This window comes from Microchirus variegatus (assembly GCF_963457635.1).
Source record: "Microchirus variegatus genome assembly, chromosome: 12".
Taxonomy (NCBI): Eukaryota; Metazoa; Chordata; class Actinopteri; order Pleuronectiformes; family Soleidae; genus Microchirus; species Microchirus variegatus.
This window is the reverse complement of record NC_139813.1, coordinates 11,492,761-11,515,539: the sequence shown is the minus strand read 5'-3', so window position 1 is coordinate 11,515,539 and position 22,779 is coordinate 11,492,761. Positions and strand designations below refer to the sequence as shown.

At 42.3% G+C, this 22,779-nt stretch overlaps 1 protein-coding gene across 1 annotated transcript in view; it reads left to right on the top strand.

The window, feature by feature from the left end:
* runx2b (RUNX family transcription factor 2b) overlaps nt 1–19,803 on the top strand; it is a gene marked incomplete at its 3' end in the record, with an annotated part of 39,344 nt that extends 19,541 nt beyond the window's left edge. Inside the window, exons 4-7 of the mRNA XM_083898907.1 lie at nt 1,212–1,316; nt 12,094–12,261; nt 15,821–15,982; nt 19,325–19,803. Coding sequence (XP_083755033.1) covers nt 1,212–1,316; nt 12,094–12,261; nt 15,821–15,982; nt 19,325–19,803 — 914 coding nt within the window. The remainder of the gene's footprint in view (nt 1–1,211; nt 1,317–12,093; nt 12,262–15,820; nt 15,983–19,324) is intronic.
* Between the last annotated feature and the right edge of the window lie 2,976 nt (nt 19,804–22,779).

Here is a 22,779-nt window from a genome sequence, read left to right as displayed (position 1 = left end):
GTGGCGGCTGAGACAAAAGACAGTAGGCCTGGTGGCTGGATGTGTTGCCACGGAGACCTCGCGTGTGTCCCTTTGCAGTGACACAGAATCTAGTCACAGGAAGTGACAAATGAGCTGGGGCAGATCAAACTACAAGGTGTCTGAAATGAATACCTGCCAGAGACACAGAGATAAGTACAAGCGTGAGCTGATAGGATGTTAGATAGCTAAAAGTTGCCGCATAAAAAAGGTGGGGAGAGCAAACATAGATGGACAAGGATTGATCGTGACAGGCCTGGAATAGCCACCGTATGATGACAGCATGGATGGAGAGGACAGATAACAAAGAGAAATCTGATACTGTTGATATCATCATTACACTTAATAGTGTGTTAGTGTACAGGCTTGCTTGACACCAAGCTTAAATTAGATTGCAGGGAGCAGATGACAGTAGCAGGGGACACTGGGAGGTGACGTGCTGGGCGTCCCGCTTTTATCATAGATCACAAGCTCTGCTTCACCCACATGTTCCTCAAACCAGGTATGTGGAACACCTGTTGCATCTGTGATCCGCTATCTCCGCAACTCGTCTTATCACTGATCTTTCAGGCGTGTTTATAGTAAGCTGCAGCGTGGAACGGAAGAGGGGAGCACACACATGGGTAGATGGCTGCGAATGAATGGACAGCTGCTTGCATGAGTCGCTGCAGCTACCTGCCCCCCACTTCCTGTTTGCTGCATGTAGCCATAGTTACTTGATGCGTCTGCATACCTCATTCGTTGATGCTGCTGCTGCTGCTGCTGCTGACTGGGCTGTTGCTCTCTGAATCATAGCATTCCTCATGCACACTCATAGGAACGTACACACTTGCACAGACACACACTCAACCCCAGGGCAGCAACTGCTGGGGATTATCGAGAAAGGAAGTGACTATTAAAATGCCTCTCGCCCACTCTTACTGCATTAGACATGGAGAAAGTCTGGACAACAATATGCCGGCTCCTCCGGTCAATATCCTCTTCAGGCTCTGCCAAAAAACCTTAATAGAACTTCTCAAACAGACAATATTGTCTGTCCTTAATCCTCATAAAGTTTATTTTTTTTCCCCCAGTTTGGTTTGGCCATTATGTGATCACAACCACACTTGTGACTTAGGGATGGTTTAGCTATGAATGCAGGTCATTGTCTCTCCAGATGGTATGTCATTTGATGTTGTTTGATGTCACCACAGGCAAGAGCTTCACGCTGACAATCACAGTATTCACCAACCCACCACAAGTGGCCACTTACCATCGAGCCATAAAGGTCACCGTAGACGGACCACGTGAGCCCAGGAGTGAGTACAAATGCATGCACGTACATATGGCAGCATGCATGCACCGTGTTGATTCTTCTTATTGGCCTGGTCATTCCAGTGATTTTACATAAGGTCTGGGGGATGCAAAAGAGAATGGAAGGTTGTTGTGAGTCAAGCTCAAGAAACATTTGATCCTACATTTCCCACAATGCACCGCAAGTCTCATCTTTCATTTGACACCCTTTGCCTCAGAATTGTCCTCTTCAACTAAGCAGAAGATAAGACAAATTTGCTTACCAATTGAAGTTCTGACAAATGTTATGTTAATCACCAACCAGCTAACATCTGGGCACACACCTTTCTTCCAATTAAACCTCACACCTTCAGATTATGTGTGCTCAAATTGTAAGTCTCAGGCCCAAGCTGAGACAGTCCTAATGACATAATCAGCGTAATTCATTTCTCATTATAAAAAGCTCCTCCAGAGCCATAGAGGACACTGCACAGACTCCGTTTTACTAAATATGTCCCTGTAACTAAACTGTGGGTGGGGCTGTGCAGTTAGCTAGTGGCAGCAAATGCAGTGTAATAAAAGAGGTTAATTAACAAAAAGAATAACAGTTTCTGTAAATAGTTGTGACTGTTTTAATTAGTAATCAGTTGACTTTTAATTAAGTTGATATGTGAGAAAGCAGCTCAGCTTCCCATGTGACGGTTTGAGAGAAAGAAGAGAAGTAAAAAGTGAGGCAGATTACTCCTGAGAGGGTACACTGGGTAGCAGAGTGCTAGCATCAGCTTATTTTAATGGGCCATATAAAAACAACTGAGGAGGAAAAAAAAACTTTACTATAGCCGTCAGTGCCAACTGGTCTGGCATGCAGCTGTTTCCCCAATCCTCCTCCCTATTCATAAAAAAAAAAAAAAAAAACATATTCATCATACCCGCCCTCGGCCCCATCACATATGGCACCAGGACACACAGAGACACAGAGGAGCCGAGAGACAGTAGGATTAGTACCACCATCAGTCTCTGTTGTAGGAAATCTGCCCATGGTGCCAAGAAACGCCTCACACAATCGACATTCAGTGTTCATCAACACGCACCCTGAAACAAAGGCACATGCTTGTCCTCAAATGCACATGTACTCACAATCACACCCACTTTTCCCCCTCCATCGCTCATCGCTCTCGAGCCATCTTGTTTGATCAAAAGCATTTCCTGCGCATCTGCATCCCTCGTCAGATGAACTCTTGAATAAGTCCTGTTATTTGGTGGCGAGCAGATGAGACTTTGTTTGGGAAAGTCAGAGTTTGGTCTCAACAAAACTGCAGTCTAAACAGCACGTATGCTATAGTACGTACAGGTGGGATTACACGACGTTAGGAAAGTAAAACATTATTGTGTAATTAAATTGAACTAAATATAATTTCTCAAAGTCGTACTAACACATTCAGATAATGCGACTGGAAGTCAAAACAATGCGTACGTTTAATTGGATTCTACTTGGCCTGGGTGCTGCTCTGCACATGCTCAAAGAATTTAAGTTTTCCAAGTTCATGGATAGGAAGACTTGGAATAGCAAATGCTAACAACTAGAAACCAGCTAAAAAGATAAACCCCTAAATACTAACGAGCTAAAACGGGGCATATTTCCACTCATGGAGTGGAGTTGGACATACTTTATCAGTAAAAGTGGACAAGAATACTATTCCAGTTAAATGGTCAAGACTTGGAAACCCAATGTCTGAATTAAACTAGAGAAACTACCTGATGATGTCAGGTGAGGGGAAAAGACTTTGCACTTTCACTCATTGTTCTTCCCTTTTATTTCTCGCAATTTGTGGTCTGGTCGAAAAACTTTAAAGTTAGGGTTTGTATGTTTTAACTTAAGTCTCAAGATAGTAATTTAAGCAATAAAGACTATGTCATCGTTTGTAACCCCTGAACTTCTTTACTTTGCTGTTAAGTGGTCAGAATTGCAGCGCTGGTGTAATTTACCCAGAAACTACAGCCAGAACACGTCTCCCAATCAGGGGTCATTAAGCTGAGTTCAGAGGGTGGCAAAACACACATGTGCCCTCTCAAGCCCTCCTCAGAGTTTCAGCACGTAGAGAGGCTCAGAGCTGAGAGCACCGGCTGTCTCCGAAGCAGTGATTCAATCTGTGAACGCTTCATTGACGCATGGGGGGCTTTGTCGGCCATTACAGCTCTATTTTGTGTTAAACGAGTGGGTAATTAGGAGGCCTGTGGTACACTGGGCCTCTAGGGGAGCGGTCCACACAGAGAAAGAACAGTAGGCTGTCTTAAAGTTGACATACACTGGCACTCTATGGACCTGATCTGTCAAAACTTTGTGTTGTTTGTGGAAAATAAGCTGACAATAGCACTGGATATCAACAAGGGCTAAAGGCCAGTCTGAACAGCTAGAATGAATCAGAGTCTTCTATGCTTTTGTTGCTGACAGTTTTGGCTTCCTGTTAATCACTTGCCTGGTTGCTGGTGTCTCATTCAGTAAAGACACTCTGCGTCAATGTGTTCGATAAGCCTTATGGCAGCCATATGACCTTTGCTGACGGATGTCATTTCCCCCAGAGGTTCCTCATGTAATATAAAGGAGGTAGTTAAGTTGGACCACACATGAATGAAGGGGGCTCATATCTCTGAACTGTGGCATTGAGCTTTAACTAATTAATTGGGTGGTTAGCGTGGCGAGTATCAGTGAGGCCTAGTATAAAAATTTGCGGCATGATTTTCCTCAGACTTTTATAGTGGGTGTATGTGAGTATGGCAAATGGTTAGTCAGGTCCCTCTGGCCACTGTGTTATTAGCAGGAGGGTAATTCGGTTTCTGTGGCTCCTATTGTGCTTAATCGCTTGACAGCTCTTGGTTACCCTGTGGTTTGCCACTGTACCAACAGTTCAACAAGTGTGTTTGTACATGCTTGTTTGTTCATGCGTTTAGGCATCTGCATGTCTGTATGCTCATGGAGATACGGTTGCTGATGCATGTATTTTTCTGCCCCCAAAAGGCCTGTGTCTGCATGTGCTGACCCACACAATATTTTAGTGAGGGAGAGAGAGAGAGAGAGTGTTATTGGTGTCATTAGTCTAGTGTCTAGTGTAGCCACAGTGCTGATTTGGAGCGCAGCAAATAGGCCTCATTAAATGTCATTTTGAGCTAATAGACAGGGAGTGGTTGCTTAAACCAATATGCTTTTATAGGTGGTTCTGTCTCCTTTCAGCTGCTCCTGACGGTGGCTGCAGCCAGCTGAGACAAACTTCCTGAGTGATAATGGCTGAGCCGTAATAACACAACATACAAGGCTTTCTGTCCAAACCCACTGTTCTCATTATAGTTAATTGCAGACAGACAAACATTGGAGGTGACGAAAACCATTATGGCATCACATACTGTGTCTTGCTTTAGCATATTGCAGTGGTTATTGTGCATAACTGTGTGTGTGTGCGACTCGTGTGTTGCGTGTCAGCGGTGGAAGTTAGTGGTCAGGCATGTCTCTGCTCTCTGGTGTTTGCAGCCACTAGGTCTGGGGGGTTCTAGAGTTGGGAACAGGGTCGTGTTTTGGTTCTGTTTTGGTCAGGGTGTTAACAATCTGTTGAAGAGGTCCTGGTTACTTACAGGTCTGCAGACAATATTAGTGGTTCAGGAGACCTGTCTGCCAAACCAAATTCTTCCTGTGACACACAAATTATACACATGTACATACACTTCCATACCAGTAAAAAAAATAATAACGGTCACTGTGATTGTGCTATAGTATAAGTGCATAAAAGACAAAAAGGACATTTTTAAAGCATACCACAAAATATGATGTCTAATAGCAGGCTAGAAATTACAACATGAAAGTGCATGCAGTCACATAAGGACTTTGAAAGCTCCAGAGGTTACACAGGAAAGTATTTAATACCTCTTGAGAGACATTTATCAGAGAACTTCAGGATATTACACATGGTCAAGATTTGCCAGATGCCTAGATTTGATATAACCTTTACAGTAATAAGTACATTTTGAACTTAAACTGGGCATGAAAAGAGACTAAGATAGGGGTGATATAATCATACTTCCCTACATTTCTGGACTGGCTGCAATCAAGGGACAACTGTGTTCCACTAGTTGTAATGGAAGGATAGATAAGTAGATAAGAAAATCTGATTATGAATATGATCTTTAAGTGTAGAAAGAAAAACAATACAATCTCAATAACATCACAAAGCAGGAGTCTCGGATTTCTAGTCAATGTTATTAAGGATGATGTGAATGAAGTTGGGGGAACTGGATAAAATAACTGCATTTTGCTTTAAAAAAAAAAAAAAAAATGTGTCAGTGAGTTCAGTGTCATGAAAAAAAAGTAGTTTTTTTGTTTGTTTGTTTTTACATAAAAACACTTAACCCAGAAAAAGTCCAAGGATGAGGCAAATGTTATATTTAACAATAATGTCCCAAAAAAGAAATATTCCATAGAAAAACAACAGTGAGTCTAAAACGTAGCCCTGTGGCACACCACAAGTTAGATGGGCAGAGGAGGATGATGCATGTTTCCATCACATGCACCCAGACAAACACCCACACATCCAAATAACCTTATTGGAGTGGTTGCTAGGCTGCATCCCAATTCAAACTCCTGAAATAAGTCTGACATCTCTGGTAATGCTAGGGTGAAATCAATATGAGTCAGTGAGATTCTTCCATTAACATGACAACACAAAAAGGCTTCAGGACATTGTCATAGCATACAAAGGACATTGCATGTACTTAAAATGTACGTTTGCCTGCTGTGAGGTTTCATTTCACAATTGTTTATGCTAATTATAAAGTACAAGATTATTGAGATGATGCCAGTCAACTATCATGACATTTCCATGAATTGTGTATGGTAATGACTGAGGAGTGACTACTTCAAGCAGCGTGTCTGTGAAATAGAATGTACTGAGCAGCATCCAGGTAATTAAAGAGGATTTTAGTTACAGACACACTCTGTTCGTACACATAGGCACACACCCACCTATCTGCTGTTGCCGCCTCCGTCAAAGCAGCTTTTAACAATGGTATCTGGACTAATGTAAGAATCAACCAAACATCAGGAAGAACAAGAATGAAAAGAGAGAAAGAAAGAGGGAGGGAGGGAGGGAGGGGGGAAAAAGTGAGGAGAAAAAAAAAAGTCTTCAGGCTTTTCCAGAGGCAGTCAGTCAGTTGAATGTCTCATGAAGTTCCTTGAAGAGGCGCCAAGGCTTCGAAAATGCAAAACACAAAATCACTCAGTGGGAGGGAGCGACAGAAAGAAAGGCAGATGAATAAAGAGAGAGAAAATGAGTCACAAACAAATATAATGTACAGTGTACATAATAAAAGAGATAAATATTAAGAAAGAGGCGGTTGTTTTTCGGATCTCAGCTACAACAAAAACCACTGTGAGGGATTTGTTCTCCCGTGTTCTGAATCAAAACACTTTAATGTGAGCAGAGAGGTGCAGGGGGAGACTGTCTGAAACCCACACACACAATACTGTGAGTGTGTGCGTGCATGTGTGTGTGTGCTCTTTGCACAAGTGTGTATGTGCTGAAAAAGTGTTTTTGCTTTCAATAAATGTATCACCTTTGAGAATTCTAGTGTGTGTGTGTGTGTGTGTGTGTGTGTGTGCCCTTCCCCTGCCTGGCTTGCTTCCTCCAGCCTGGAACGCATGGACCACACAGACGGCTGGCAGCGCTCCACGACAGCCTGGCTCCCAGTTTCTCCTTCTCTCCTTCGCTTGCTGCCTCATCTCCCAAACCTCCTCTCTCATCTCTTCACTTTTTCGCGTTTTTTTCCCCCCTTTTTTTCTTCTTTTTTTTTTCCAGTCCTGTTTCTGTTATCCAGCCTCCTCCTTTTTCTCCCCTCTTCTCTCTTCTGTGCCAGACCCCCATGGTAGACGGGCGTCTGGCTCTCGCCCACTGAGGCCTTTTTCCTCCTGAGCTGTGCTCTGCCAACCTCAGATTGCCACTTGAAATAATTCATTGTTTCTGACCGTTCACAAAAACAACATGACCACTGTGAGGGCTCCCAAATAAAAAAGTGAAATATGGACCCAGTGCGTTCATTCATTGACTTTACTGGTTGTTCCACCGTTAGATGACTGACATCCACATACATACACATACAAACACAGACTGGCTGATTCAACTCAGGCTCCATGTGCATGTTTTTTTTATTCTGAATCAGCCCCAAAGATACATTCATTTGAGCTCAACCAGTGATCATAAACCAGCCTGAAGGGCTTAGAGGGCATGACGCGTCACCAAATTTATAAATTATCCCATTTATTCAGGAGTTTCTGACGCTCAACATTTTCCTCATGTGTTTCTTAGTCAGGCAGCAGGCAGGAGAATTTCCTAATGTGTGTTGGTGGGGTGGGGGGTGCAGTACAATAAAGAGGTAGGTTGACAATGTGGAAGTGTTTGTTTAATCTGCACAAAAAAAAATAATTTCATTCGCTTTAGGCAGTGCTAGGCTAGCTGTTTCCCTATGCAGCTTCATATTTTTCTAATTTTCCCGTCTCGCACTTGGCAAGAAAAAGAATTTGCAGATTTCACACATTGTCAAACAATTCCTTTAAACTTTTTAGCCCTTGGAACCAGTCACACTTGTCATGTAAAAAGCCCAACACAAGCTGTTCCATAGCTTAAGGACCTAATTCATTTGAGTATTTTTTTTTCTAGCCGGGACATATGAGGGAACAGCTAAACACCCATCAAAGATGTCTGTGCTCGGGCTCAGATCCAATCTAATGCTGCCATTAATTACAGAGGACTTCTACTCTGTTTGCCTACTTGCTTCTACTCACTGTTATCAGATCAGCAGGAGCGAGTTGAATCCAGACTTATGTCTCTTGGACGGCTGAAATAATACTTTTCTAGGATCAGTGTGCAATTGTGTGATTAGCGATACCATCTACAGAGGTGTTATCTAATCATTCTTAAGCTTTGCTTTGTGTATGTGTGTGTGTGTGTGTGTGTGTGTCTAAATCTTGGCGCACGTACAAGTGTATATGCATGTCCAGTGTGTGTAAAGGTGTGCAGACATTTGTTTGCATCCTGTCTTGGATGTGAGTGTTTCTATATGTAATTCTGTGTGTGTGTGTGTGTGTGTGTGTGTGTGTGTGTGTGTGTGTGTGTGTGTGTGTGTGTGTGTGAGAGAGAGAGGAAGAGAGAGTGCGCACAAGTTGCTCACATCTGGACTGAATCTGTCCTTGTTTCCGGCCGCTGGCTGGGCAGGGAAGTGGCAGGCGCTATCAAAAATCTCCGCTGTTTTCACAGGGATGATGGGAATCTCAGGGACTTTCCCTACGGCAGTGAAATCATCCGCCTTTCCCGCTCCTTTAAATACCCTGGGCTCGTTCCTCCTCCCTGCTTGGGTTCCGATAAAACAGCTGAGATGTCTTGTGTTTGGCAACAGTTGTCATTTAAAAGGTGTAATTAAGTCTTGAAAAACGGTATTTACTGTCAGGGCCTGCTAAACTAATGGACTTAAGATATAGCTGCATGGAGTGTAAAGTGGACCTTAATATGGTGGTTGACATGCTGCAATACGATAAAAGAAAATTACATTTGATTCCTTATATATGGAGTTGCATCCTTAGTTATTTTCACAGACTGATGAGTGTGGGTGGAGGCTTAAAGTCACTGGAGTTACTGAAGACAAAGTATTATCTCATTTTAACATAGATATAAAGTATTTTGGGATCTTTGGCTAACATGTCAAAACCCTAAACCCTCTGTCTCACTCTAACTGCTCAGAGCTTACGTCTCCTGAGCCATCCAGAGTTTTTAATTTACCGGTCATCAGGGTTTCTTCCTCTCCATGTGCCTCTTCCCCTCTCGTGTCTGTCTCCCCTCGTCTCCCTTTGCTATTTATTCCCATCTCTTGGACACAGAGTGTGCACAAAGCCCGCACTGTGTTCTGAGGCTTTTTTAGAATAGAAATTTGGTCTGTTGAAAATGGAAACACTATGATTGACTGGTCACAGCATGCTCAGGGAGACGAGGAATGCCAGCGCGAGACACAAATTATGTGCGTGAATGATGGGAAATATTATTAATGAATTATAGACATCAATTATGTTATAAAGTCTTGAGTTTCGAGTAGCCGATATTATCCTACGCTCCAAAGCAACTATGTTAGGAACTAGAAGATGAGACTTTAAATTGGATGATGCCAATCCAGTCACGTCATTGTAATAAAAATCATGGCCCGTCACTGTCTGTTTTTTCACCACCACCATTCTCAAACTTATTTCATAGCAGCAGCATATGGTATTAAAATTCCAATAATTTGGTCCAGAATGAAGTCGTTTTGCTGTGAAGAGTGAGATGGTTTATGAAAGTCTTTCTCAGGCTGCATTTATGGGAGAATGATCTGCTAAAAAGGAAGAGGTTTTTACAGGAATTTGTTTCCAACAAACAGTTGGCAGAAACACGACATGCAACTTAACTCCTCCATTTTTTTCCCCAAATGAGGCTTCAGTAACATGTTGACGGCCGTGTTCAGACCTGGTATTAACATCTGTCCCGAGTGATCTGATCACATGTGGACGTCTGAACGCACCTAATGTGCACTCTTAGAAATAATGGTTCCAAAAGGGTCCTTCTACAAGTGCTGAGGTTCTACCTGGAACCATTTGCTTCTGAAAAACCCTTTCCCGGAGAAAGGGTTTTTCAAGGGTTCTTAGTAACACTAATGGTTCCAGTAAGAACCATTTTGAGAACCCTTTAAAACTCCTTTCCTTGATAAAGGGGTTTAAAAGGGTTCCAGGTGGAATCCTTATAAAAAGGTTCTACCTGGAGCCAAAAAGGGTTCTCCTATGAGGACAAGCCGAAGAACCTTATATGCTTCTACTTAACACTTTAATTTCATTTCTAAGAGTGCGGTAGAATGCCTTGTCAATAAAAACACATTCGGCGGTGGTTTGGCGATGAATGTGGCAGCACTCCTGAGCATTCTTGTGTCGTCTGAACTGCAGCAGTAACAATAACGTATTTGTACCTGCCACCACAATATTAATCCTGCTTGTCACACAATTTATTATTTCCCTAATGTTTAAAATCGTATTTCATGTTAGCCCGAGTAGAGCGTCGATGACTTCACCTTTTACAAGTGTAAATATAAACACAGACTCACACGCACCAATAACACAGTGACAATGGACACATCTGTACAGTCAGACTCATTGTGTTCTTGCAGACAGACATGACGTCATCAGCGTCACACTTAAAAAAAAAAAGGCAATGATTGTCGTGCAACATATGCAATACAGTGAGAAGTAATTGTGCTGGTTGTTTGGTTCATACAATCACACTGTCCACAGACTGTTTGCATAATGTTAATGCTGTACTAAGGGGAGGGGGAGAACACAGACTGATAGACAGTGAGCAATTATTATACATTTTATAGGGTGTTTGAGGGAGGGGGAGTGGTGTGTCATCATGATGGAGGACCCCACATCATGATGTGCATCAGCACGTTGTTCCCAAATCCTGTATGAAACAGAGACAGCAACTCACCAGGAACTCCTGCAAAGTGCAAATACTGTTGCGTTGCATTAACATTTCTGAAGTTAACACTGTGTCACATCAGGCTTGTTACATTCTTTGCATATGCAATAATCAAATAAATCTAAAATACAAGTAACTTTAGAATGGGGTAGACTGGTAAAAGTTCCTTTATATCGACTTTTGTGATAAAAAAAAAATGCAATCAATATCTCCAATTCATTGCAGTTTAGAAAAACATCTGCACTGTCCACTTGTGATTTGATCCCTCAGAACAGATGTTAATACCAGGTCTGAACAGGCAGATTATTCTCCTCTCCCACTCCCCTCCGTAAGAACCAACCAGCACTGAAGGTGTCGTGCTAGGCCTTTGTTCCCAGCCCAGACAGGTTGAACAGGATTCTGATGAAGCTCGTTGTTTCTGCTTGAGCCAGCTGGAGCTCTGCCAAGCACAGCAGCCCGTTTGATGTTTACTTTACCACCTTTTTTTCAGAGGAACGAGTGCAAGACCAGACAGACGCACTGACACAGTTCTGTCAGTGTAAAAAAAAGAAAGAAGTAAACCTGAGTGTGTGTTTGTGCACATGGCTCTGTTTTTATCCCACCTTTGAAAACCTGTGGTCAATACCTGAGCTCATGGACAGGTCTTTGCAACCATAGGGTGGACAGGACTGCACGTTGTATGTGCTTACAATGTGCCAGTAAAGTGCAGGGATCTGAAATTAAAATAGCATCAGGAATATAAAGGGTGTAAAATTATCAGCAGCAGAATTCTGGAAAAGAAGGTGTATTAGATTTGGCATAGGTTATGAATCCTGTGGGGATAATGGTAATGCGTGAGAGCCTGTGTTTACCTAAGAAGGAAGCCTCAGGTTAAAACTCAACGTACATGCAACTGTTTTCTACTGGGATCTCTCTCTGTCCCTTTCTGAGCTCTCTTTTTCTCTCATACAAGGTGATAAAAGACAGTAAAACAAGTCTTTTTTTTTCTTTTTTAATTAACAGGATGTAGCATCCCATTCCAAAAAACCTCTGTAGCAACGTTTTTTTTGCATTGCATTAACTATATTTACCAAGTAAGGCATGACACATTTGAGAAAGGAGTACATTTAGTAGAAATAACTGCCAAAACTGAATGCCAAGACAAATTGAGAAGCTGAGTGTCAGCGCAGCAGTAATTACAAAATAAACATTCATATCTTATCTTATTATAGCCTGGATCCCCTCTTTGGCAGGTACAGCTCTAAATTCAGTCAAAATAATTATGTGTCTGCAGGGCATCGTCAAAAGCTTGAAGACCCTCCGAAGACCGGTCTCTTCTCAGACCGCCTCAGTGAGCTGGAGAGAATGAGGGTGAGGGTCAGTGTCCCAACTCAAGGCCCCCGACCAACTCTCAATACAGCGGCCAACTCCTTCAACCCGCAGGGTCAGACACAGATCACAGGTGAGCAACACCGACATCAACTCTAACCTTACACCCAGTGAGCACTGAGTTCAAGCAACCAGACTCCAGATGCACAGCTGAGCGAAGCTATAGGCTTCCGATTGGGTTGCTGATCTTGACCTCTGATGCCTACGTGCTTCATGTCACTGAACACTGCTGTCAGTTCACAATTTAATTTAAAATGCAAAATCCTTTTGCTGCACAACCTTTGCAGGTAGTTATGATTCGACATGTTGATAGTGCATGTCACAACGAACACTTAAAGCTCTGTCGAGGAAACAAATGAGCAGAGGGAACAGTTGACAAAAAAAAAAAGTGTCATTGGGGGATCATGAAATTAGCAAACAGGCTGAGTCACAAACAGAGAGGTCTTCACTGTATGGGAGGTGAAATATCAAACCCTCACTGGAGCCATGGGCACATCCAGCGGTTTATGCCCAGCGCAGGGTGTTACGCTGCCTCTAAGATCATCTGTCTTTCTCTGCTCCTTCACTCTATCAGTTACATCCTAGAAGGTAACACCATCTGTCACGGTTGAGGATGGCTGCCACCGGATCACTCACACTTCTGCAGGCTCATCACAGGTCGTCATTTAGCTCTAAGTTACTCTCTGGCATGGCTTTTGTCGTGTTACTTAGTGGATCATTTGCGGGATGGTTAAGCAGCTTAGTTAAGCAGTGATGAGTGTAGAGATTTATTGCCCTGGATTGGACATTAGTTTTTTTGTGAGCAAGCTGCTCTTCGGGTGTCAATATTTTGAGGGAATCTTGAATTTGAGATCCGAGCATGGATTTATTGGAGTGGCAGAAGCCAAATTTTCTTGTGTTGTTTTCTTTTTAAACTTTATTGAGCTATTTATTTTCACTAGTGTTCCATTATCTTCAGCATTCCATCCATTTTCAGCTCACTATTTCAACAGCGTGTCATTATGTCGAACTGTTTCATGTAAACCTTTATCAATCTTAGTCAATATATCAATTAGTCCATCACTTTCAGCTCTTTATCCATTTATCCATTAGACACCTTTGTCTGTGCATACATTTTACAGTAGCTCTTTTTATTTTTTTTTATGTTATTACATTGGTTGTTTTACTCTTCAGTCTTTTCACAAACCTCCTGGAGCCAGTTCAGGGGGAACAAGTAGCCTTTAATCATTAAATCACTAGTCCTTTCTCTGTCGTGCTATGTTAGTGCTGAAGAGCGGTTTGGCTGCACCCATTATCCTTCTGTTGCGGGGGGGGAAATAGTGTCTTTAAACGTATTTAAATTGCTTAAATCCTGTTCTGTTGGAAAACGTACATGTTGGTTCATTAGTTATTGAGGTCTTGTAGACTGAGCGCCTTCATGGATGAGTAACTATCTTGTAATTTTAAGGGACTTTTTTGGCCCTAAGGCCTCCTCCCCGGCTCACATTGTCTTCAGACATAACAGAATGCAGAAAGCATGATCTCCTGTCTAGTAGTTTGTGATCCGACATTCAAGTCTTTCTACAAGCGTGACAGCAGAGAGTCGGCTGTGAGACGTCAGATCAGCTGTAAAAACATACAGCCGTTCAAAAAAATACCAACCATAACACAACCATAATACATTACAACAATGGGAATTGAAATACACATTACTTTTATATATAAACATCTGCCAATTAACATAGCTCACTGTATTTTAAATATAATACACTGTAGACACATGTACATGAAAGGTAGACAAATCAGCCCTTAAGTTGTTTTTAAGTGGTGGATCAAAAAGGCTCCAAATTATTGTACTTAATTAATTATGTTTGCGAAGAGCTAGAATGCAAAACATTTTTCAGTGATCTCCACCCCATACAAACCATGCCCTGAAAAGTAGATGCCCCATGAACAGTAAAACGCATAATCCAAATAGTCAAAACTTGCAAATGTTGGGCTTTATCCGGACATTATTCAGTCCTGTCAGAATATTGGAATATTTCATACTTTCCGAAAATATCGACTTTTTTAAAGACAGTATCTCTCTCAAGTTAATCGAAACGAACGTCAGACACACTCATTTTCTACCACTTACTGCTTCCACGTACTTAAACTGAGAAACTTCATCCTTCAGTTCAGCTCGTTCATGACTTTCACAGATTTTTCACGGTTACCGTTCAAATTTCATTTTTAGCCGATTCCATTTTACAAGGTAGAGGGTTCACTTTTAGAGTGGATGACATCACACCCTTGGAGTGGAGCTAGGTTGTTGAACTTTTTAAAAACATTCTCTTCAATTTGCTCTCCAGTTCACAGATTTCACTCTTCATCACTCCAAGTCATGTGAGAAGTCACATTTCAGCAATATTAGCTATGGTAACTATAGTTCAGAGGGTGCATCCGTGGTGCTCTCTGTGTATTTTTAATGGACCTGCTCGATCTCAGCAAGTGCCATCGCTATAGCAACCACTAACTGCAGGGACACCTGAATCAGATCAGCAGATTAGACTGCACTCAGGTGAACACACACACAGTGACAGTGAATATTCAGCTCATATCTTCTCCTTCAGTGCGATAACAACGGCTGTAAGAAACGTTCACTTTCACAAGCGTGTTTGACTTCACGGACTTAAGACTGAGAGCGAGTAGCCAGTTAACCGCTGGGCGAGTATCTCGACCATATGTGAATAAGCGTGTAACACAGTGACTGTTGCTAACTGACGGTGAGTGCTGTGATGAATTAAACAAAACAAGTGCATGTCTATAGCAGATTGATCGTCACAATAGTTAAAAGTAAACGTCAGTCAAGTTGTGGTAGAGAGCAGAAGTAATACGCTGACGCAGCACATCGGCTCGTCACGCACTGGTGCAGTGGCTGTTGTTTCTGCCTCTTAATCTGAGGTGACATCTTGTATGTTTGTGCTGTATCTTGTCTTCATCTGAGATAGTATTGTTCATATCGCGCTATTGAATTTTTTCAATCTCAACAGGACTAATGGACGTATTCAGCTTGTGCACTATCTTTGGACTTAAATTAGTATGAAAATAACTTGAATTCATCATTTCAACATCTCAGTGTGGGATGCCAGATTGGCAGAAGTCAGTAATCCCACCACAGTTCTCTAGCTGTATCATAAAAACAGCTGACAAATAAGGTGATTTCCAATTAAGCCTCACTTGTGTTGCAATGCGGACACATTGTTGCGTGTGCAATGGTTATTTTCATGGTTGTCTGCCCGTGTGTTTACACCCTGGGTGTGTGCCAGCGAGGCTCTCTGTGCCTCAGCTGCTAGCACAATGTTTTATAAGGCAAACAGGAAGATCTTCTCTTCAAAAGTAAACATTATGTGTCATTACAGAGGATGTTGCATAACACGCCCAACTGATACTAACCTCAAAACACAAACACGGGGGAAACAGGGGCACTAATAATGTCTGCAGTTGTGTGTGTTATTGTCAATTTGCTCCATCGTGCAGCAAATAAGAGAGTAAATGAATGAGACAATGGGCCACTGGTAATTATGCTTTCTCTCTTTTGCTTTTCTCTTTCTCTCTGGGCTGTTTTCCTCCTCCCTCCCTTTCTTCTTTCGCTCGTTTTTTTTCCCCATCAGACCCTCGTCAGTCCCAGTCCTCTCCTCCCTGGTCATATGAACAGACGTACCCGTCCTACCTGAGTCCCATGGCGTCCCCCTCAGTCCACTCCACCACCCCCCTCTCCTCCAGCCGAGGCACGGGCCTGCCTGCCATCAGTGACGTGCCTAGACGATTGCCAGGTTAGAACAACTTCTCTGCCACTGTGTGTGAAGCTACCCGACACCTTGTCCTGTCATGACTGACTCATCTGCCACAAAGAATCCTGTTCTCTGGAGCGATAAAAGAGGGGAGGGAGGGAGGGGGAAAGTCAGATGCTCACACACACATTTTTCACACTCAAACAAAAGCATAAACATAAAGAGTTATTTGTGTAGTGGACTGCAAACAAATGATGCACTACTTGTTACTAGAAACTAGAAATGAATATGAGGAATGAAGCGAGTTGTCCGACAGAGAGAAGTTTGGATGGCACTCTTTTTTCTTCTTTTTTTGTCCTGCTCCAAGCCTTTGATCCTAGAGGAATATGGGTAATAACAGGCCCAGGGATAATGACAGGCTCATGACTGACAAATAAAGTGTCGTAGCGATACGCCACTCTCACAGGGCATTCTGGGTAATTACATTAGCCAGTCTGTTTGCCATAACAGCAGCATCTGTGTTCCAATTTGTCTCTGTTTTGCTCCCCAATGTAAAAGCTCCTCTACAATCCTTACATGCCGCCAGACAAGTTTCTCCCCCGTACACCTGTTTGACTCGCTGCCATGTCCGTGTTTTTTTTTTCTTCTTTGCTTTTTTCTCCCTCCGTTTCCTTATGCTAACATACTTCACCCTCCTCTGTGCGTGTGTGTGTGCCCTGAGCGAGGGTGAGTGATTATGCGATGCGGCCATGTGACTATGCATTAGAAAGGGTTTAAAATTCAGCCAGCTGCCTTGTCAGCTTTGATTAGTTTGGTCCTCCCCTTCAGCTTTCATCTCTCCAGCACCAGGCTTTGTTCTCAAAGTGACACGCGTGCTCAGGCAAGAATGTGCACACGCATAAACACCGGCCAAAATCCTCGCCTACCGCCTTTACCCACTCGCACACCTCGAGCGCTTAATGCCTCCTAAGTGATGTGACTAAGACTCTCAGATCTCTGGAGATCATGTTGACACCTTGCCAGGCTGCACTGTAACAGTATCCAGCCACAGAACATACCGACAAGTACGAGCTGAGGGGTGATATGGATGCTCCACTGCAAACACTGAACCATCCTGCCCCCCTCAACACACACACACACACACACACACATTTGCACAGCTATCCTTTTAAGGATACTTGAATTAATTTGGTCAGCCTTATCCTTAACCTTAAACTTAACCACAATATCAATATTAACCTTAAACTTAACCAGTACCCTAGAAGTTAAGTTCTGGTTTCACGAGGACCAGGTTTTGGCCTCCTTGAGGACTACTGGTCCTGACAAAGTCGGTGTTTATGGCAGAAAAGGTCCTCCTGTATTTGTTTTGTTGTTGCCTGAGCCCAACCTGAACCTGGCACAGTCAGATTATGCCAAAGCACTCAACTGTCACGCAGGCAGTTTCAAACAGCACATGTTTAGTTACTTCCCGGAGGAAACAAGTAATAGCCCCATGAAAACACACAAACGCACACAAAAGCACAGTCACACACCTTATAAGTTGTCTCGAGCACTTGTGAATATAATAAGTTCTTCTGATAGTTAATACCAGGATAGGATTACATTCACTGTTGATGGCTTCAATAGCCTGTGTGTTGCATTCAATGTGCATAAAGAGGAAACCCCCTGTTCTGAATAGATACACAAGATCAAACATTCATCAGTCTCTACTTATTATCGCCTTTTTTTGTACACATTATACTTCGTTTTCAATGTATCTCCAATAAAGGGTAATATTTTTATTCTATGTTTTACTAAAAGAACTTAAAATTACCACGCCAACTGACCTGATTGATACCTGGCCAGAGCCCAACAATCATTTCTTGATTTTGGTCCAAACCCAGACCCGACGGACTCGGGTCGGGTATCCAAACTCTGGCACACACTCACTCACTCACACACAATCCTGTTCTGCTGAGGAAACAATACATTTGCTGAGTAGCCGTTCAATCAAGTCAGACACCTAATTTGGCAGCGCTGCTCCAAACTTTGTTGAATCCTTCCAAAATATTAATACTCAGATTTCTTTTAAATTATATAAAAGTTTTGATGGGCTTTCTTGCTGGTCATGTCTGCGATCACTCTGCTCCTCTACAGCAGAGACAATCACCTACTATTTCTATTAGAATTAAACGGATCTTGTGGAAAGAGGAAGTTTTAAGGCCTTAATTGGCAGCATATGCTATCTGACGCTAGCGACAAACTGGGCTTCACAATTTCTCCCTGCACATAAACACTCTTCCCCACGTCCCCTGCCGCCCCCTGTCCTCTCTCAGCAGACATGGTGACACGGAAGACGCCTAGTGATTTATGATAAGAGCGCCATGGCTGGACTTAACCACCAAGAGGAGACAGAGTGAGGGAGGGAGGGAGAGAGGGAGTGGGAGAGGGGGAGGACCTTCTATTCTCCTTAAACTCTGAGCCCAGCGCGAAGCTCGCCACAGCCAGTTAGTGGTTTTTGGGTATTTTTTAAGGGATGAAGTGAAGAGAGGAACGAAGGGTGAGATGGAGCAGCTCCTTCTCAGTCGTCTCTCGCTTGTGCGTCTCGCTCGCGCGTGTGCACACGGACGCACACGTACACACACACACACAGTGGAGCCGATGGGAGGCGAGGAGAGGAGCCACATCAGAGCTCAGCCCTGCCTCATTATGGATCTCATGGAAACTGTTTCTGCTCAAAGTGTTTCCACATGTGCAGCTCCTGATTCATCCCAACTGCTTTTTTTATGTGCATACAGTATTCACACACATACACCCCCCACCCACACACACACACTCCTTTTGCATGACCAAGTGTGTGTTTGCATGCATAAACAGTCATACACATACACATAAACATGCGCCAACACACACACACACACATAAATATGCAGAGGCATAAACATATTATGGTAAATGCATGCGTGGGACTTTGCTGATGTTTGGTAACTTTATCAACACTTGGGAGTTGAAGTGAACGACAGCACAGAAGTTGATGGATGTAACAATATTTATGGATAAATGCTATTTCATAACTGTGCCCACAAAACCCATTAAACAATCCAAATTGGTTAATACACATATCTGGCCTGAAGTATCTGATTACGTGCAATTTAGTTTACTAACGTTCCGTGTCTCGAGGGACTTATCTGTTAAATTCAATTACTCCACAAGACAAAGTGCAAAAATGCTATCACAGGCCAAAGCCACATTTCACATAATCAATAATCAAAACTGACAAACTGTGAAGGGCGTGCTGTTCTTCAGGCTTTCATAATAAAGTCTGGCGCTCCCTTGATGTCAGAGAATGCTAAAGCGATTACTGCATGTGTTAATTTGTTTGCGTTTGTTTGTGCGTCTCTTTAGGTTCCTCTGACCTGAGCCCATTCCCGGGTCAGTTCGAGCGTCAGTTCCCGGGCCTCTCCTCTCTCTCAGACACTCGCTTCTCTGGTCCTCGGATGCACTACCCAGCCACCTTCACCTACACCCCGCCCGTTACCTCCGCCATGTCGCTGGGCAGCACCCACTACCACACCTACCTTCCCCCGCCTTACCCGGGTTCCACTCAGAGCCAGAGTGGACCCTTTCAGACCAGCAGCACACCCTATCTCTACTACGGAGCTTCGTCCGGCTCGTACCAGTTCTCCATGGTCCCTGGTGGCGATCGCTCGCCCTCCCGGATGATCCCGCCTTGCACTAGCGCCTCCACGGGCACCACCCTGGTGAACCCCAACCTGCCCAGCCAAACGGAGGGCGGGGTGGACGGCGACGGGAGCCACAGTAACTCCCCGACAGTTCTCAACCCCGGAGGCCGCATGGATGAAGCCGTCTGGAGGCCATATTGAAGAAAAGCAGGGGTGTGGAGATTGGAAGTCAGCTGAGGTCATGGTTTGAAAGCACAAAACCTTTTTTTTTGTTTGTTTAAAAAAAAAAAGGGGGGGGAATTTTTGAGCTCTCATCAGCTATCTCTACCTTTTGCTTGGAGATTAAGGTTGAGATAAATGAAAGACCAGACTTGTATGGACTTGTCTTCCTGGAATGTGTTTTGACCAAGGCACTACAAAGGGAGTCATTCTCACAGCAATAATGAGAAAGACAATTTTGATTTACTAGGCCTAAGTGGATGAGACATTATTTTAGTTTTATTATAATCCACAAGCTAAGGGATGCTTCAACAATATTTGTAGAAGACTGCCTCTTTTTGTATAGTGTTTGTATTTCAGTAAGGCTTTTTGCAGAGCATGTTTTTGTACTATGACAATATCAAGATGCAAGTTAAGCACTGAGTAGCAAGTGATGAGCGTAACACATATGTTACCTTAAGTGGTATGGACAGTAAATTTGCTTTAAAACAATTAATTTAACTTGTATATTGTGGGTGAAATGATGTAGATTAAGGCGTTTTTTGTTGTTTTTTTTCTTCTTAGTTTTAACTTATAAAGCCATAAATTATGTATTGTATTTGAAACTTGAGTCAAAGAAGTGTAATCTGAATATTTTTGATGCATCTATGAGTAAGTTAAAATTATTTTCTTTCTTCTTCTTTTTTTTTAAATAGGTAATTTAAGAGAGTGAGAGGTTTAATTTTTTTGTAGCACCCAAAGATTTAAATTGTTTCAAATATGAAATGTAATTTCCAAAGAGTATTGCAACATGTTTCTTCTGGTGTAACTTTCAGTTTAACTGCTCCACACATTAAGAGCCTGACATCCTCGCTAGGCGTTGACACACATTTGGCTTGGAATTAAACCTTCAGTATTTATTGAGCAATAACTCGCATTGTGCCTCTTGGCAACATACCACGAAAGAGAGCTTCAATGGGGAAAAATAATTACCCGTTGGGGGAAAGTCTGCTTGATTTCTCGAGTTTGTCTGGTCTGACATGCACACAAATACATATGCATTTTCTTATCCAAATAAGAAATGGTACATTTATGCACGAAATTGACACGGGAGTCCAAAGATGATGATTGCAGTGCCACGTCTGGTGGTGCCGCTCCAAAGAGTCAGGTCAGATTTTGAAGGTTCAGTTCAGTTTGTGATACATGAACTCCTCAGGACTGGAGTAATCCCTCACATTTGCTGTATGTGCTCTGTCGAGATCACAGGGGAAACACACGCCAAGTCTGTTGTTGCTTTCACGTTATGTGCAAAAGATAGCTTTGAAAAAGTTTGTCTTAGTGTGTGACACATGGGTACTTCTCTCTTCTTTTCGGTCTTTGAGGTTGAAAAGGGGGGGTATCACAGTTAAAGACAAAAAAAAAGAGACTGTGACATTCCTGCAGATGTTTATTTATTCCATTTTCTTTGCTTTTGTTGACATGATTTACCAAATGTATGCATACAGTACTCACTAACCAGTGTCACAATCTAAAATCTCTCTGTGGCACCAGGATGAGTGGGAGGTCTGATATTTTCCAATCTGAAATTAGTATGTGAGAGGGTTTTTTTTTGTTTTGTTTTTTTTTAAAGTGTTGGAGTAAAGGGAAAAAGTGCAAAAACCGAGGTGATTGGATGCAGCTGCTGGCAGCAAATTGGTAACCAAAAAATATGGGAGACTTGTGTATGTTTGTTTCATAAAGCACTTATTTCTTGTTTTATTTCTAGCAGCACTTGTGGCTGGCTGCCAGCAGGGCTCGTGGTTTTGGTCCTCACTGCCGATATAACGCCACTGGAGTCACACACATACTCACACTCACACACACACACACACACACTCACACACAGAATGGATAACACTTGGCCAAACAAGCCATTTACATTGGAGCTGAACCTGATCTCACAAGGCAGTTGGTATTTGTTTGAAAAAAATACTTTTTTTCCCCCTCCTTTCATGCAATATGATATTCAGTGCATATAGGTAATATAATAACCCAATTTGAAAAAGCTGAGAAAAACACGGCCCTGTCCAAAGATCAGACTTCAAGCTTTTCATTGGAGGTTTGCACGCAGCGTGTCTTTTCCAGTCTCTGCAGAGGATGTTCTGAACTCACTTAATGGAATTGAACATGTCACACTACATTTCCCCAACTGCTTCAGCCCAAACGAAAAGTGTTTTTGCTGTTACAGACTAACACAAGAAAGCAATCAAAATCCTTTTAGATTGTCGTGATTTTATAGCGTCTTCCCAAACACAAAATCTCCATAGTTACCATTTATTTCTTTGTTTTTTTTCCAAACTTTGAACAGGAAAGTTTCTTTAAAAAACTGTTTACATGTCGATGCAGCACTGACATCCCATTCTGTCCTCATGTGCTTTTTTAGTTTTTGTTGTTTTTTTTCTTCTCATCTCATTTTTCGGATCATCCTTTTCTTTCCTTTTGGTTTAATGTTGCATACATTTGAGACCTTGTATTATTTAATAATTAACATGTATGATATCCAGGAAGCATACTTTACTTTTACCCTGCTCTTATGTAAAGTTTTCTTGTTAATGTGTCCTATTGTTATGCTTCTTCTCTCATGAACACTTGTCAGGAAACTGAACCTAATGGAGACGCCATTAGATTTTGCTGGTACGTTTCATAAACATCATCGAGTGATTCTTTTTTTTTTTTTTTTTTTTTTTTTTTTTAAGGGACAAACACACCTGACAACAGTGAGTGAAATTGGCATTGTGATTGTACATTTTGTTTATTTTAAGAATAAAATAGGAATTTTGTAACTTAATTTCCCTTTTAATGTCATCTGTGGTTCAACACGTAAAGGAATATGTTTGTGTTTTCTGGGTTTTTCTTTTCCTTTCCCAAATCAACCTAATATTTTATAGTTATTTGTACAGTATATTCATTCATTCTATAAGCGAGACAGTGAACTGTGCT